The following is a 13,922-nucleotide window of genomic DNA, read 5'->3' as shown; positions in this document are numbered from 1 at the left end:
CTTGGTGTCATATTTTAAATCTGTGATGAACTTCAACCTCAGTCTGTAATAATGATGGCAAGGATATTTCCACCTCTAATATCATCCAACTTCACTCCTGTCTCAGCTCATCTGTTACTGAAAATCTCATTCATGCTTTTGTTACTTCTATATTTGCATTCCTGACTGGTTTTCTGCATTTCTCTGTAAACCTGAGCTTATCCGCATTCCAATCACATCTGTGCATTCGGCCTACATTGGTTCCTGTTTGTCATCCTTTTCACATCTCTCCCCAGCCTCACTCCCCCCTCTATTCGTTACTTGTTATTGTGCCACATCCCTCCCAAATATTTGCACCATTCTGATTCTTATGCATTCCTGATTTTAATAGCTCCACCATTGTTGGCCATATCTGCAGTTTCCTAGGCTCCACGCTGTGAATCACTATCCCTATACATCTCTAATTCACCTTGCTCTGTTGAGATTTCTTGGAAACAATTTCTTTGCCCAAGACTTTACTCAACTGTCTAATAGTTCCTTGTATTACACGATGTTATAGTTTGTTTTATAATATTCCTGCGTCAAGCCTTTGTTTTTATTTTATAATGCCATCATATAGATATAAATTGTTTTCATTCAATTCAAAGTTCACCTTAAAATCAGACAAGTAGATACAAGAAATTGTAATGAATCATTGAAACTCATTTACCAATCTAACAATCTGTTTGGGGATTTCTTTCAGATTTTTTTTAGATTAGATAAGATTACTTACAGTGTGGAAACAGGCCCTTTGGCCCAACAAGTCCACACTGACCCGCCGAAGCGCAACCCACCCATACCCCTACATTTACCCCTTACCTAACACTATGGGCAATTTAGCATGGCCAATTCACCTGACCCGCACATCTTTGGACTGTGGGAGGAAACCAGAGCACCCGGAAGAAACCCACGCAGACACGGGCAGAACGTGCAAACTCAACACAGTCATTCGCCTGAGTCGGGAATTGAACCCGGGTCTCAGGCGCTGTGAGGCAGCAGATTAGGGTTGGAGGAGGGGTGTTATTAGAGACAAAAGAGAATGGAAAATTGGTGGGGGGGGGAGGAGAAAAACGCATCAGTTTTTATTTGGCACGTAAAGGGTAGTACTGCCAAATCTAGAGCTTCCTGTTCATCCAGATCTTTATAGGATAGGCTAAAGTTTATTTTTTAAAAAAACAAGCCTCTGACAGTTACAAAAACTTAAATTAGGAATAGCCAATAAATGCTGGCTAGCCAAAACAACTCCCACATCCCTTGAATTTTTTTTTTACAAAAAAGGTACAGGTTGAAGTAAAATAGGAAAGAGGATATGAGAAAATAGTGGCAGTTAAAGTCAAGGAAAATCCAAAAATGTTTTATCGTTACTTTCAGAGGATAACTAAGGAAAGGTAGGCCTGATCAGAGATGTATATGGTACCTTGTGCAGGGATAACAAAGATGTGGACAGGGTTCTTCATAAGTACTTCCTCCTTTTGTGAAGATGACAAAGCAGGAATTTTGCAGATCCTCAAGTTGAAGAGGAAGTGTGAAATAATGGATGCCTAAAGCATTATGCATGAGGAAGTACTGGAGGAACTGACCACCTTGAATGAATAAATTATGGGGGCAATATGGATTGTATTGTAGTCTGGTAAAGGAAGCTAGGGAGTACAAAGTGGATGCTCTGAGCATTAGAGGATTGGAGGTATGCAAACATTGTGCTATCCTTTAGAAAAGGTGCAAGGAGCAGGTCACATAATTATCGGCAAATTATTAAAATCAGTTCTGAAAGACAGGATAAACTGTCTGTTAGAAAGACCTGAATTAATCAGGTACAGTTAGAATGGTTTTGTTGAGAAAGGTCATCTTTTACAAACTTGTTGAATTTTTTGAGAAGGGAGATGGGGAATTGATTGTGGTTTGGGAAGAGGCCCAGTGATTTTTGCCTGTACAGATTGTAGTAAGGCACTGGGAACTGTATAAAACGCTGATTAGGTTACAGCTGGAATTTTGTGTACAATTTTGGTCACTGCTATGCCGGAAGAACATAATTACTCTGGAGAAGATATATAAGAGATTTTCAGGAATGTTTCCAATTCTTGAAACATGCAGCTACGAGGAAATATTGAATAGGCTTAAAACAGAGGGAGCTAAAGGGTGATTTCACTGAAATTTACAAAGTTCTGAGGGACATAGATAGTGTAGACTAGAAAGACTTGTTTTCCATAGCAACAAGGTCAAGTATTGGGGATAGAGATTTATGCTGATTGGGAGAAGAATTAGAAGTGACACAAGAGAAACTTTTACACCCAGAGGGTGATGGATGTTGGAATTCACCACCAGGCTTGTTGGTTGAGGCAGAAACCCTTAATTAATTTAAAAGGTTCCTTGGATTTGCACCTGGAGTGCTGTAACCTGCAAGGCTATGGATCATGTGCAGGGAAGTGGGATTAGAAGTGCAGACATAATGGGCTGATTAGCTTTTCTTCCTGTAAATTTTCTTTGGTTCCAAAGGACATGGATTTACCTGATTAAAGCACTAGATTTAGTGTGGGAGTGGAGGGTTGAAAAGCACATCCCATGCCATAGCTTTTGTGATTCTATATATGAAATTTCCTAGAAGTACACTCCATCCAAACCTATGAGGCAGAGAATTTACCTGTAGAGACTGTTCTTGATGCTGGAAGTACAATGCAACCTGGTATGAACATCATTCAGTAAAAATAATTATATTTTAACAATTCTCCTTAGAACAATGCTGCACGTGCACTTTATATTCCTATCGACCTGCACATCAAGCAAAGATTTTGCTTCTTAATTCTGGAATTTAAAAACATTAACAATTGTAGTTTGACATGCAGAATGTAGCTAAATGTGAGTATTCATTACTTCTGATTTTGGGTACAGTTCTTCACAATTCGTAGTAAAATTGTTGCTGTTTCATAGACTTAGCATCACATTGTTTTTAAGAACAACTTTATTTAAATTTTAAAATGTCCATAGATAAAAATGGAATTTAATGCTTTTCTGTTCTAGATTTGGAACGAGAGAACATTTAACACAAAGTACATTGAGGTAAGTGTAGAATAATATTGATGATAAGCTTTTAATTATCTTCACCTTTGTTTCTATAAATAATAATTAGATTTTAAAACATAATGTACTAAAATATAAAATAAACTTCACAAGGACACATTTCTCTGCATGCTGACCATCTGTGAAATTTACCACTACAGGTTTTGTGAATATCCTGTTGTGCAAGATTTTTTAAAAACAAATTAAAGCATTTAGACTGAATAAACAAAATAAAACAATTAACTTAGTTTTCATTATGTAAAATTATAATTGGTTTGGAAAATGAGGTCCAGCATTGTCATTTGGTATGATAAAATTGTAACTGGAACTAGCTACAGTAACATTTCTGTTTTGAGATAAAGAAGAACTGCTGCTATTGCTCAATTTTGTCCGTTGGAATAAGACATTGACATATTCTTGTAGAAAAGCCCAAATTCATGTCACCTTGAAGTAACATGTTAAATTATCTCTCAGAATGTACTCCTTTGTTTCATAAGTAAGGAATTTTCAATATATTGGCCATTCATGCTTGGAAAGGCATGGTTTTTTGTGAACTGATAAAATTTTAATTTTGAAAAATTTTACTTTTGAATAATCAGAGGAATGTGCCTTTGTACTAAAGTAGACTTTTTTTTCAACCTTTGTGATAAGTGGCAAAAAGATACAAATTGCTATTTTTGCTGCAAAACTGAGGTGAGTTATTACATCTGTTTTTGAGAGGATGTGAATATGCTATATAATAACTTATTAAATCTTCATTCATCAAGTACTTAATGAAGACTAAAGGCAACTTGTTATTAGTTTTGTTCCTTGCTTTCAGAATGACTGAAATTTCAGTGAAAGCTTCTCTTTTGATTAACAGTATCATGCCAGAATAAGTTGGACCACTTCAGTTCCTTAAGTAATGGATGTTGTAGTTGTGAAAGGAAATGATTTATAGTTCTGTGCTTGCTTTGAAATTACATTCCAATCAGTCATATGATTATTTAATATTGGTTTGGCTTTCTGACATAACAAAGAAACATTAGTTTGATTTAGAATCAGCTAACATTTTATGTTTTGTAAACATCTACCTCGGTACACCTATACTTATTAACTAAAGTTACTTTTCTTGTCATCTTCTTGGCTATTCCACCAATTTTTGGACTTGGTAATGTTTACAAATGGTGATCTACATCACAAGTAACTTCTAAAACCATTGTGTGGATAACAAAATATACCTGATGACTCCATGATGCCATATTACTACGCCACATTTATCAAAAGACATGACTAAAAAGCAATGCTCAGCAAACAATTTTTCCTGTGTGAAAACCCTGCCAGTATAACAGTTCTGTGATCCTCCTCTTGAAACCCTAATGAATCATGTCTTATGACATTGGACACATTCAATGTATTTGACAGCACATTTCTGAGTAAGTTACTTCATGCAGTTTCCCAGCAAAGCTATGTTCTTAGGTATTTTATTTTCTCTTAGCTATTGCATGATGATGGCTTGATGTTGAACATTTTTAAATGAATGTGGTGTAGATATAGCCCAGTGCTATTCAGTAGCAAGTTACAGGGTTTTGACCCAGCAATACTGAAGGAAAAACAATATATTTTCAAGTTTATGCATTGGAGAGGAACATGGTGCCTGTACTGCCTTATCTTCCCTGTTGTTAGTGGGTCACCTATTTCAGCAGTACGGTTGCTGAATTATTGCCATACATCTTTTGGCAAATGAGAGTTGCAGCAGTGTTGCATTGGAAATTGAGGGTGCGAGGTGGTGGGTGATCAATTTATGTGCTTATCAGTCAAGTTGCTTTATCATGGATGGCGTCATACCTCTTGAATGTTGGAAATGCAGTTATTCTGGCAAGAATAGTATTTCATCACAGTGGGTGAGAGAGAGACTTTGAGGAGTTAAGAGGTGCGTGATGAACCACAGAGTGTTCAGCTTCTGAATTATTCATGTAGCTGCAGTATTTATTTGGCTGGTACCGTTAACTTTCTGGTTACTGGTGACCATCAAGATTTTGCTGTGATTTTTGATTGTGGTGGTGAGATTTTTCTTTTCTCGTGGAGATGACTGTGTGCCTACATAAACAGCATAATCTAAAGAATTGCTCTTAGTTGTATTAGTTTTTGCAATTTATGAGCAAACATTCCTACTTCTAACTTTATGATGAAGAGGAATTTCTTCTGAGGGATGAGCTCTGTGGGCAGAATTCTTGTGTATAATTAAGACTGAGATAGATCCTTGATCAGTAAGGGAATCAGGGCTTATGAGAAATATGCAGGAAAGTGGATGTCAAATCAGCTTTTTGGTGGAACAGCTTCAAGGAGCCAAATGGCCTCCTCCAGTTCCTATTTCTTATGGAAGGAAAGTCTTGATAAAGTAGTTGGGCCTAGGACAGAATTATGGAACTCCTGCAGTAATATCAAAGAGGTTAAATGATCAACCTCCGATAATCACAACCATTTCCCTTTAAGTGCAATTTCAGTCAATGGAATGTTTTCTACAGATTCCCAGTAATCTCGACTATACTTTAGCTCACAAGTTTTGAGATGATTTGTAACCGGTTTAGGTTCTGGATGTAAGCTTGCTTGCTGATCTGGCAGGTTAATTTTCAGAACTTTTGTCACCTTACTAGGTAACATCATCAGTGAGCCTCCGGTGAAGAACAGGGGTTAGTGGCCTGTTTTCTATTTGTATGCTTTGGTTTCCTTGGGTTGGTGATATCATTTCCTGTGTGACATCATTTCATTTGGTGATGTCACTTGACATTAGCTCAATAAATTATGTCACCACAGGAAATGACATCACCAACCCAAGGAAACAGAAACATAAATAGAAAACGGGTCACTAACCCCTGTGCTTCACTGGAGGTTCACTGATGATGTTACCTAATAAGGTGACAAAAGTTCTGAAAATTAATCTTCCAGCTCAGCAATCAAGCTTACATTCAAAAGTTTAGCTCCATGATGCCACATTTGATTAAATGCTGTCTTCAAATTAAGTCACTCTACCCGCTAAGCATTTACTGTACCTTACAAAATAACTAAATTCTAAAGGTATATGTTTTGGCTAAGGATGTAATGAAGTTAAGAGAAAAGTATACCTGGTGGAATCCAACTTTAAAATGTTGTTGTGGTTCTGCTCGCCGAGCTGGAAGTTTTTGCTGCAAACGTTTCGTTCCCTGGCTAGGGAACATCATCAGTGCGGTGGGAGCCTCGTGTGAAGCGCTGCTTTGATGTTTCTTCCGGTATTTATATTGGTTTGTTCTTGCCGCTTCCGGGTGTCAGTTTCAGCTGCAGTGATTTGTATCTGGGGTCCAGGTCGATGTGTCTGTTGATGGATGTTCTTGCCGTTTCCGGGTGTCAGTTTCAGCTGTAGTGGTTTGTATATGGTGTCCAGGTCAATGTGTCTATTGATGGAGTTTGGGGATGAATGCCATGATGGCATTCATCCCCAAACTCCATCAATAGACACATTGACCTGGACACCATATACAAACCACTACAGCTGAAACTGACACCCGGAAACGGCAAGAACATCCATCAACAGACACATCGACCTGGACCCCAGGTACAAATCACTGCAGCTGAAACTGACACCCGGAAGCGGCAAGAACAAACCAATATAAATACCGGAAGAAACATCAAAGCAGCGCTTCACACCAGGCTCCCACCGCACTGATGATGTTCCCTAGCCAGGGAACGAAACGTTTGCAGCAAAAACTTCCAGCTCGGCGAGCAGAACCACAACAACGGATACCCGAGCTACAAATCTTCAATCAGATTTTAAACTTTAAAATGTTATTGGTGAGTAAGTGTCACATTGTAGTACTTTTCATCAAAGATGATTGAGAATAAACTGGGATGTCAAAATTGGCCAAATCCCACACTTGATCAGTTTTCCATTTTGTTAGCTGGAGGCCTATATTATAATTTTGCGATAATTGTGGTTCAAAGATTTCTGGAGCAAGTCTTCACAACAGCTGGATTGCCATAGATTTATTGCAACACATTTACCATTTTGAAGACTTTTTAAAAAATCTAACAACTCTTCTAGGGCCTTGAAATCTTTTCTCGATCGTAAAGCCTGTAGTAAAGGCCATCCCGTGCCAAGTTTTTTGTCTTTTTTTCCTCGTAACTATTATGATAAAGACTGTAGAAGTTTTGAACAAGGCTTTCGTGTGTGTGGAGGCTCTTCCAAACCTCTGCATCACGGCAAAATGCAAGGAAAAGTCTGGTCTAATCAATTAATGCTACTCTTGTCTCTGGCTTCTATTACCTCCACAGTAATTCTCCTTTTCTTAGATTTACTCTGGTTAATTATTTTCAAGTTTCTTCCATTCATTTGAAGTTGCTAAATTACTATACTGGACCTGTCCATGCAACCTCATCGCAATGAAGTGAACATTCATTTCTGTTTTTGTTCAGTTCTGCCATATTTCAGGTTTGAGACTCCTTGCATCTCTCTCTTCCTTTTCCTCCGATAATCTTCCTTTTGGGTCCCAGATAGCATTTCATTGGTATTTCCTAATATTTGGTTTTTCTTTTATATCTGTCCGTGATATCTTGTCTTGGCTTTTTACTCAATTTTTTTTAAGAAAAGCAAAGTGAGTGCAGTATTAAGTGGTCTCGATCCTAGTTTCCTGTATATTTATAAAGATCAACAAGAGAATATTTGGTTTGTCAGTTCATAAGGAAATATTCTTCTTGAATCCAGTGTTTCTCGCTAAGCACTCCACGTGTTTTTTATGCCTGCTATTGAAAGCAAAGCGGACACTTAGTTAATTAGATTAGAAAGCTATTTTTGACAATTTTACATTTTGAGAACAAAACACAGAAAATCATGAGTAGACAACAGTGGGAGATCACTGATTTTTGTAGTTAACTGGCTAGATTGTGGTTCTGGTACTAACAGTTTCTAGATTAGAGTGGTGCTGGAAAAGCACAGCAGTTCAGGCAGCATCCGAGAAGCAGGAAAATCGATGTTTCGGGCAAAAGCCCTTCATCAGGAATAGAGCTGTATTTTCCTGCTCCTGGGATGCTGCCTGACCTGCTGTGCTTTTCCAGCACCACTCTAATCTGAACTCTGGTTTCCAGCATCTGCAGTCCTCACTTTTGCCTTCCGGTACTAACAGTTTGTAAATTTGCAGTATAGATACTTAGTATGTTTCTATATATAGTCCAGTGATTTTTGTCTTTATTTGTTGCAAAGGTTCTGCGCCAGTCTCTGGATAAAATTGGTTTAAAGAATGTTGGTATTATTGCTGCTGATGGAACTTGGGGGATCGCAAATGATATGTTAGTTGATCCATACCTAAATGATGCAGTTGAAATTATAGGGTAAGTTTTTAGGGCTAACTTGTCTAAAAAATTTCAACCCATGTTTTTTGTCTGTCTTATGTATCCTGGGATCCAATTTCATTTCAAATATACAGGATGCAAATGAAAGCCTATTTTGGATTGACTACGATCATTAGGATTGTTCTGTTCTATTCCAGTGGTAAAAGAAATTCCTCTTTCTTATATTTAATGAATGAATGGGATAGGAATTAAGCAAAAACATTGACCGTGGATCAAAAATGAAATATTAAAAATTCAAGGAATGTCTTCAAGGATAACTTTGAAATGTCCTGTGTTTGCCTGTCTCCATCGTGTATATGGAAAAAAATATATAGTTAGCCTAGTTTGGCTCCCTTCCAAATCAGTGAAAGTTTCTGATAAGGACATGAATCGTCTGCCTTTTTAAATCATCTTTTGATGTTTATCAAAAAGAATCTGACTACCAAATGGCTAGAATCCATAAAACAAACCTTTTTTGAAATTTGGATTTCTTTTATTCATTCCTGGGATGTGAGCATTGCTGGTTAGGCTAGCATTTATTGATCTTTTCTTAATTATCCAGAGGGCATTTAAGAGTCGACAAGGTAAAGGTGAAAGATTTCCTTCCCTGAAAGATTTCCTTCCCTAAAGTATTAGTGAACGAGATGAGTCTTTGCAATGATCAGTAGTGCTTCCGTGGTCACCCTTTATTCCAGATGTTTTTATTGCATTGAAATTCCATTATCTACCGTGGTAAGATTCAAATCTATGTCCCAGATCAATCACCCACTATTTCACCGCCTGTCCTTTTGAAATCCAATCATTTGAATTCTTCTACTGACCTCTTATAGAGAGACATTAAGAGTGAAAATAAATCAGATGATTGTATTATCAGCTTGGCATGTAATATGCAGTGCTTTAACCAATTGTCAAAACTATTATCTCTCTCTCTCTCTGTGTTTTTGCTTTTCTCTTTTTTATTCTCTTTTTTGTTTTCTTTGCTCTGTTTTCTCTCTCTCTTTCCTCATCCTTCTGTTTCCACTTCTCTCTTCCTACTACATTTTGCAACCTGAGCCCACATCTTATGAAAACTGAGCTTGGAGAATTGTGTCAATATCAGTTATTGCAAGATCAAATATGCCAAAGCTTTAGTACACATTTCATATATGCATAAATGTCAGAAACTTTGCAACATTTTTGAATCGCATATTGAATTTATGTTTGTGTTGCATCATATTATACATGTGAAAGAAAAATAAATGATTGTAGGGTATTTTGAGAAAGATGCTGCTTTATTTACAGTCCTGCTTTGAATGTTTTTTGCTGATTTATAAATGTTAGGTCATCTGATGTTTTTGGTTGTTACTCTTAACATCCAAACCTGTGAAAATTAGAACTCGAAAAGGTAACTACAGAAAAAATAACACATCTTTTGTTTTAATTTTAATGTCATTAAACTCAAGAACCCATCAAAAAAAACTAAACTATCTATAGTAGATGCATCTGTTAGTGACATTATCAGTAAGCTTGATCACCCCACAGTTATTGTGAAGATGAAGTCTCACCTTCACATTTAAGATGGCCACCAATGTATTGTACAGCTCTATCACCATTGCTCAGTGACCAAAAAGAGGTTTCAGTCTGGTGGAAGTACAGCACAGGACTGGTTAGATGCCAAGTAGTTCAACCAGCATGTGATAGACTGGGTTAAGTGATCTCAAGCAACAGATCAATTTAATACTCTGGTGTTCTGCTAGATCCAGTTGTGATTAGTGGTGGTCAATAAAATAACTCACTTAAAGAGAGCACTACAAATGTCTTCATTGAAGTGATTGGGGAGCACTCAAGTGCAGCGTTCAAGGTTGAAGCATGTCCAAGCGCTGTGAGCCAAATATACTGAGTGGGAGTGAATGCTCCATCTCAACTTCTTCCTGAGATTGCCACCATCTTGGATGCCAACATGTCAGCTAATTGATACACTCTACATGATATCGAGAAACAGCTGAAGGCACCCGATACTGCAAAGGCTATGGGTCCTTACAAAATTGTGGCAGTAATAGTGAAAAAGTGCCCCAGATCTATCTGTGCCCTTAATGAGCTGTTTCAGTATAGTTGCTGATATCAACCTGGCAACATGTAAAATTGCCTAGATGTTTCCGGTGTGCAAAAATAGAATGAATCCAACATGAACATTATTGCTTCATCAGTTTACATTCAGTAATCAACAAAGCTTTGAAAGATTTCATTGACAGCAGTATCAATGACTGTCTTTCTCAATGGCTGTCTGCTCACTGATGTACAATTTGGGTTCCACCAGGTACACTCCACTCTTAATCTCATCACAGACTAAGTCCAAACATGAACAAAATAATGGAATTCAATGGACTCTGCCCTTGACATCAAGATGATTTTTGATTGAAATGACATGAAGGAACCCCAGTAAGACTGGAGTCAGTGGAAATTAGAAAGAACACTCTGCTGTTTGGAGTCATAGCTATCACAAAGGAAGGTTGTTGTTGTGATTCTTGGAGGTCAGTCATCTCAGCTACAGGACATCATGGCAGGATTTCCTTAGGGTAGTATCCTAAGTCCAACCATCTTGAGCAACTTCATAATGACTTTCCCTCCATAATAACATCAGAAGTCAGGATGGTTACTAATTGTTCAGTTCCATTAGCAACGCATCCAATACAGAGGCAGTCCATGTTCAAATACAACAAGACCTGGCCAACAGTCAGGCATGAGTTAGTGTGACCTAAGTGTTCTTTGTAACTTGTACATAAGTAACAGGAAATGCTCACCGCCTACAAGTGAGAATCTAGCCATCACCCCTTGACATTGAGTGGCATTAGCATTGCAGAATTCCACACTATCAACATCCTGTGGTTACCATTGACTAGAAACAAAGCTGGTCTAGCACTAATAATACTGTGGTTACAGGAGCAGGTCGAAGGCTGGGCATTCTCTGGTGAGTAACTCACCATCTGGCTCCGCAAAATCTGTTCACCATCTATAAAGTGCAAGTCGAAACTGTGATAGAATACTGTATATTTGCCTTGATGAGTGTAGCTTTTGCAACACTCGAGAAGATAAACGTATTTGAAGACAAAGCAGTTCACTCAATTATCATTCCATTCTCTACTTTCAAGATTTATTCTTTCCACCTCAATGCAGTGGCACATACAACTGCCACCTACAGGGAGCATTGTAGTAACTCACCAAAAGTCTTTTTCCAAACTCATTACCTCTATCATGTAGAAAATAAAGGGCAACATCACCCCCAAGCAATACATCCTGACTTTGACCTATATTACCATTCCTTCATTGTTGCTGATCCAACTTCCCGACAGCACAAGATGAACCTAAACTACTTAAACTGCAGCAGTTCAAGAAGGCCACCACCACCCACTCAAATGCAATTAGGAATGTTAATCTAACGAGTAATGCCTACATCCTGTTAATAAGTAAAAATGAATAAATAGTATATGTTGACAACTGGCAATTTTCTATTGTTCAAAGAAAATACTTCTGTAGATCTTGTTGCTTTTCCAAATGTAATCAATTTTAAGGATTTTGTGAACACCAAATACTGATGAGCTATTTACTAAAGTATGTGCGATATTTGACAATGGACTGTGTATTCTGACAACTGTAGAATTAATATTTAATGAGCAGATCATCAACATTACAGTCAAGTTTAAATAAAAATTCACAATGTGATTAAGTTGGTGTTAAATTCTATTTCTGTGCCATGAATGGTATATAGTCATAATTGTACATGGTGAATCAGTTTTGTTAATAACAGGATACAGGCATTTTCAGCACTTCTCCCTAACACCTTGTTATTACATATTCATTGCCTGCATGTCTTCTGATGTGATTTTCAAGAAAAACAAATTAGATTTTTTTTGCTTAGTCTCTACCCAAAAAAATCTAGTACTTCAGTAGAAATTGTTTGAGCAGTTCTGTGTGTTTTGTTTTTTTCACAATGGCTGCTTATTTTAGTGGATTGCAATGTTGACCAGGTGATTACTTAACACAAATATGATAGTTAAAACTGAAATGAAACAAAATCAGGTAACTGATGTAATTAGGAAAACAAGGCTTTTTACAATACAAAATACTGTTCAGCATGTATGACCAGCTTTCATGATTTAGTGAATTCACTGATAAACCTGCAAAATTTCTTCAAACGTGGACTACAATCTTTAATAAAATCAGAAATTGCTGGAAAACCTCAGCAGATCTGGTAGGAACTGTGAAGGTAAAATTAACATTTTGGGTCCAAAAGAAGACCCTACTTCAGAACTGACTTGAGCAAGGAAAAGGTTGGCATAAATGCTGAAGATGGTGCAGGAGGAGTGGGGAGGAGTAAATGATAGGTAGAGATAGAGAGCAGGTCAAAGGTGTGGTCATGGGCCTAGTTATGCCTGCCTTTTTTTAAGGGGTACATGGGTTCCTTGTTCTGGTCAGACATGAACCCCCACCCACAACTCTTTCTCCGTACATCCATTTACATCATTGTTGCTGCTTCCCTGTCCTGTCTGGATTGGAAAAGTTTATTAATTTCAATATCCACCTTGCCTTCACCTTTTCACTTGGTCCATCTCTGACTCCTCCCTTCCCTTCCTCAACATCTGTTTCCATTTCTGGGATAGGCTGGCCACCAATATCCACAACAAATGCACTCACTCCTATAGTTACCTTGATTATAAATTGTTATATTCTGGAATACAGTCTTTACAGAAAGCATTCTCCCAGTTTCTCTGACTCCATTGCATCTGTTCCAATAATGCCATCTTCTACAAGAGGGCCTCCAAAATGTATACCTCCTTCCTTGTCTGAGGATTCCCCACGACTGTGGTTGACAGTACCCTCAGCTGTGTCTGACCCATCTCCCACCCCTTTGTCTTCACCTACCATCCCGCCAGCATCCACATTCAAAGGATCCTTAGCTGCCAATTCTGCCACCTCCAGCAGGATGTCACCAGCTGGCACACATTCCCCTACCCTCCCTTGTCAGCCTTCCACAAGGACCATTCTCTCTGTGGTACCTTGGTCTATTCCTCCTCCACTCCCAACAGAGCTCCACAGCATCTCCCCATGCAATTGCAGTAGGTGCAATTTTTGGCTGTTTACTTCCTCTCAGTTCATTATCCAAGGGCCCAGTCGCACCTTCCAGATGAAGCAAAGGTTTACCTGCTCCTATCAATCTAGTTTACTGTATTCACTGTTCAGTGTAGTCTCCTGTATACTGGGGAGATGAAATGCAACTTAGGAGATTGCTTTGCAGAACACTTATATTCTGTCTGCAAAAATGACCCTGAGCTTCATGTTACCTGCCACTTCAGCTCCACCACCTTGTTCTCTGGCCAACATCTCTGTCTCAGGCTTGCTGTAGTGCTGTAGCAAAGCTCAGCACAAGCTGAAAAAACAGTGTCTCATTTTCCACTTGAGGATCCTGAAGCCTTCCAGGCTCAATATAAAGTTCAATAATTTTAGGAATAAAATCAGAAATTACAGGAAAAGCT

General features: G+C 38.1%; 1 protein-coding gene across 3 annotated transcripts in view; it reads left to right on the top strand.

The window, feature by feature from the left end:
• galcb (galactosylceramidase b) overlaps window positions 1–13,922 on the top strand; it is a 75,169-nt gene that overhangs the window by 22,554 nt on the left and 38,693 nt on the right. Inside the window, exons 6-7 of one of the 3 annotated variants that reach the window (XM_060828558.1) lie at window positions 3,034–3,072; window positions 8,285–8,412. In XM_060828558.1, the coding sequence (XP_060684541.1) occupies window positions 3,034–3,072; window positions 8,285–8,412 (167 nt within the window). Of the gene's footprint in view, window positions 1–3,033; window positions 3,073–8,284; window positions 8,413–13,922 lie in introns of those variants that run through there. The other 2 variants (XM_060828557.1, XM_060828559.1) reach the window with 2 other exon arrangements.

Source organism: Hemiscyllium ocellatum, chromosome 8 (assembly GCF_020745735.1).
Source record: "Hemiscyllium ocellatum isolate sHemOce1 chromosome 8, sHemOce1.pat.X.cur, whole genome shotgun sequence".
Classification (NCBI taxonomy): Eukaryota; Metazoa; Chordata; class Chondrichthyes; order Orectolobiformes; family Hemiscylliidae; genus Hemiscyllium; species Hemiscyllium ocellatum.
This window is presented reverse-complemented; position numbering and strand designations above follow the sequence as displayed.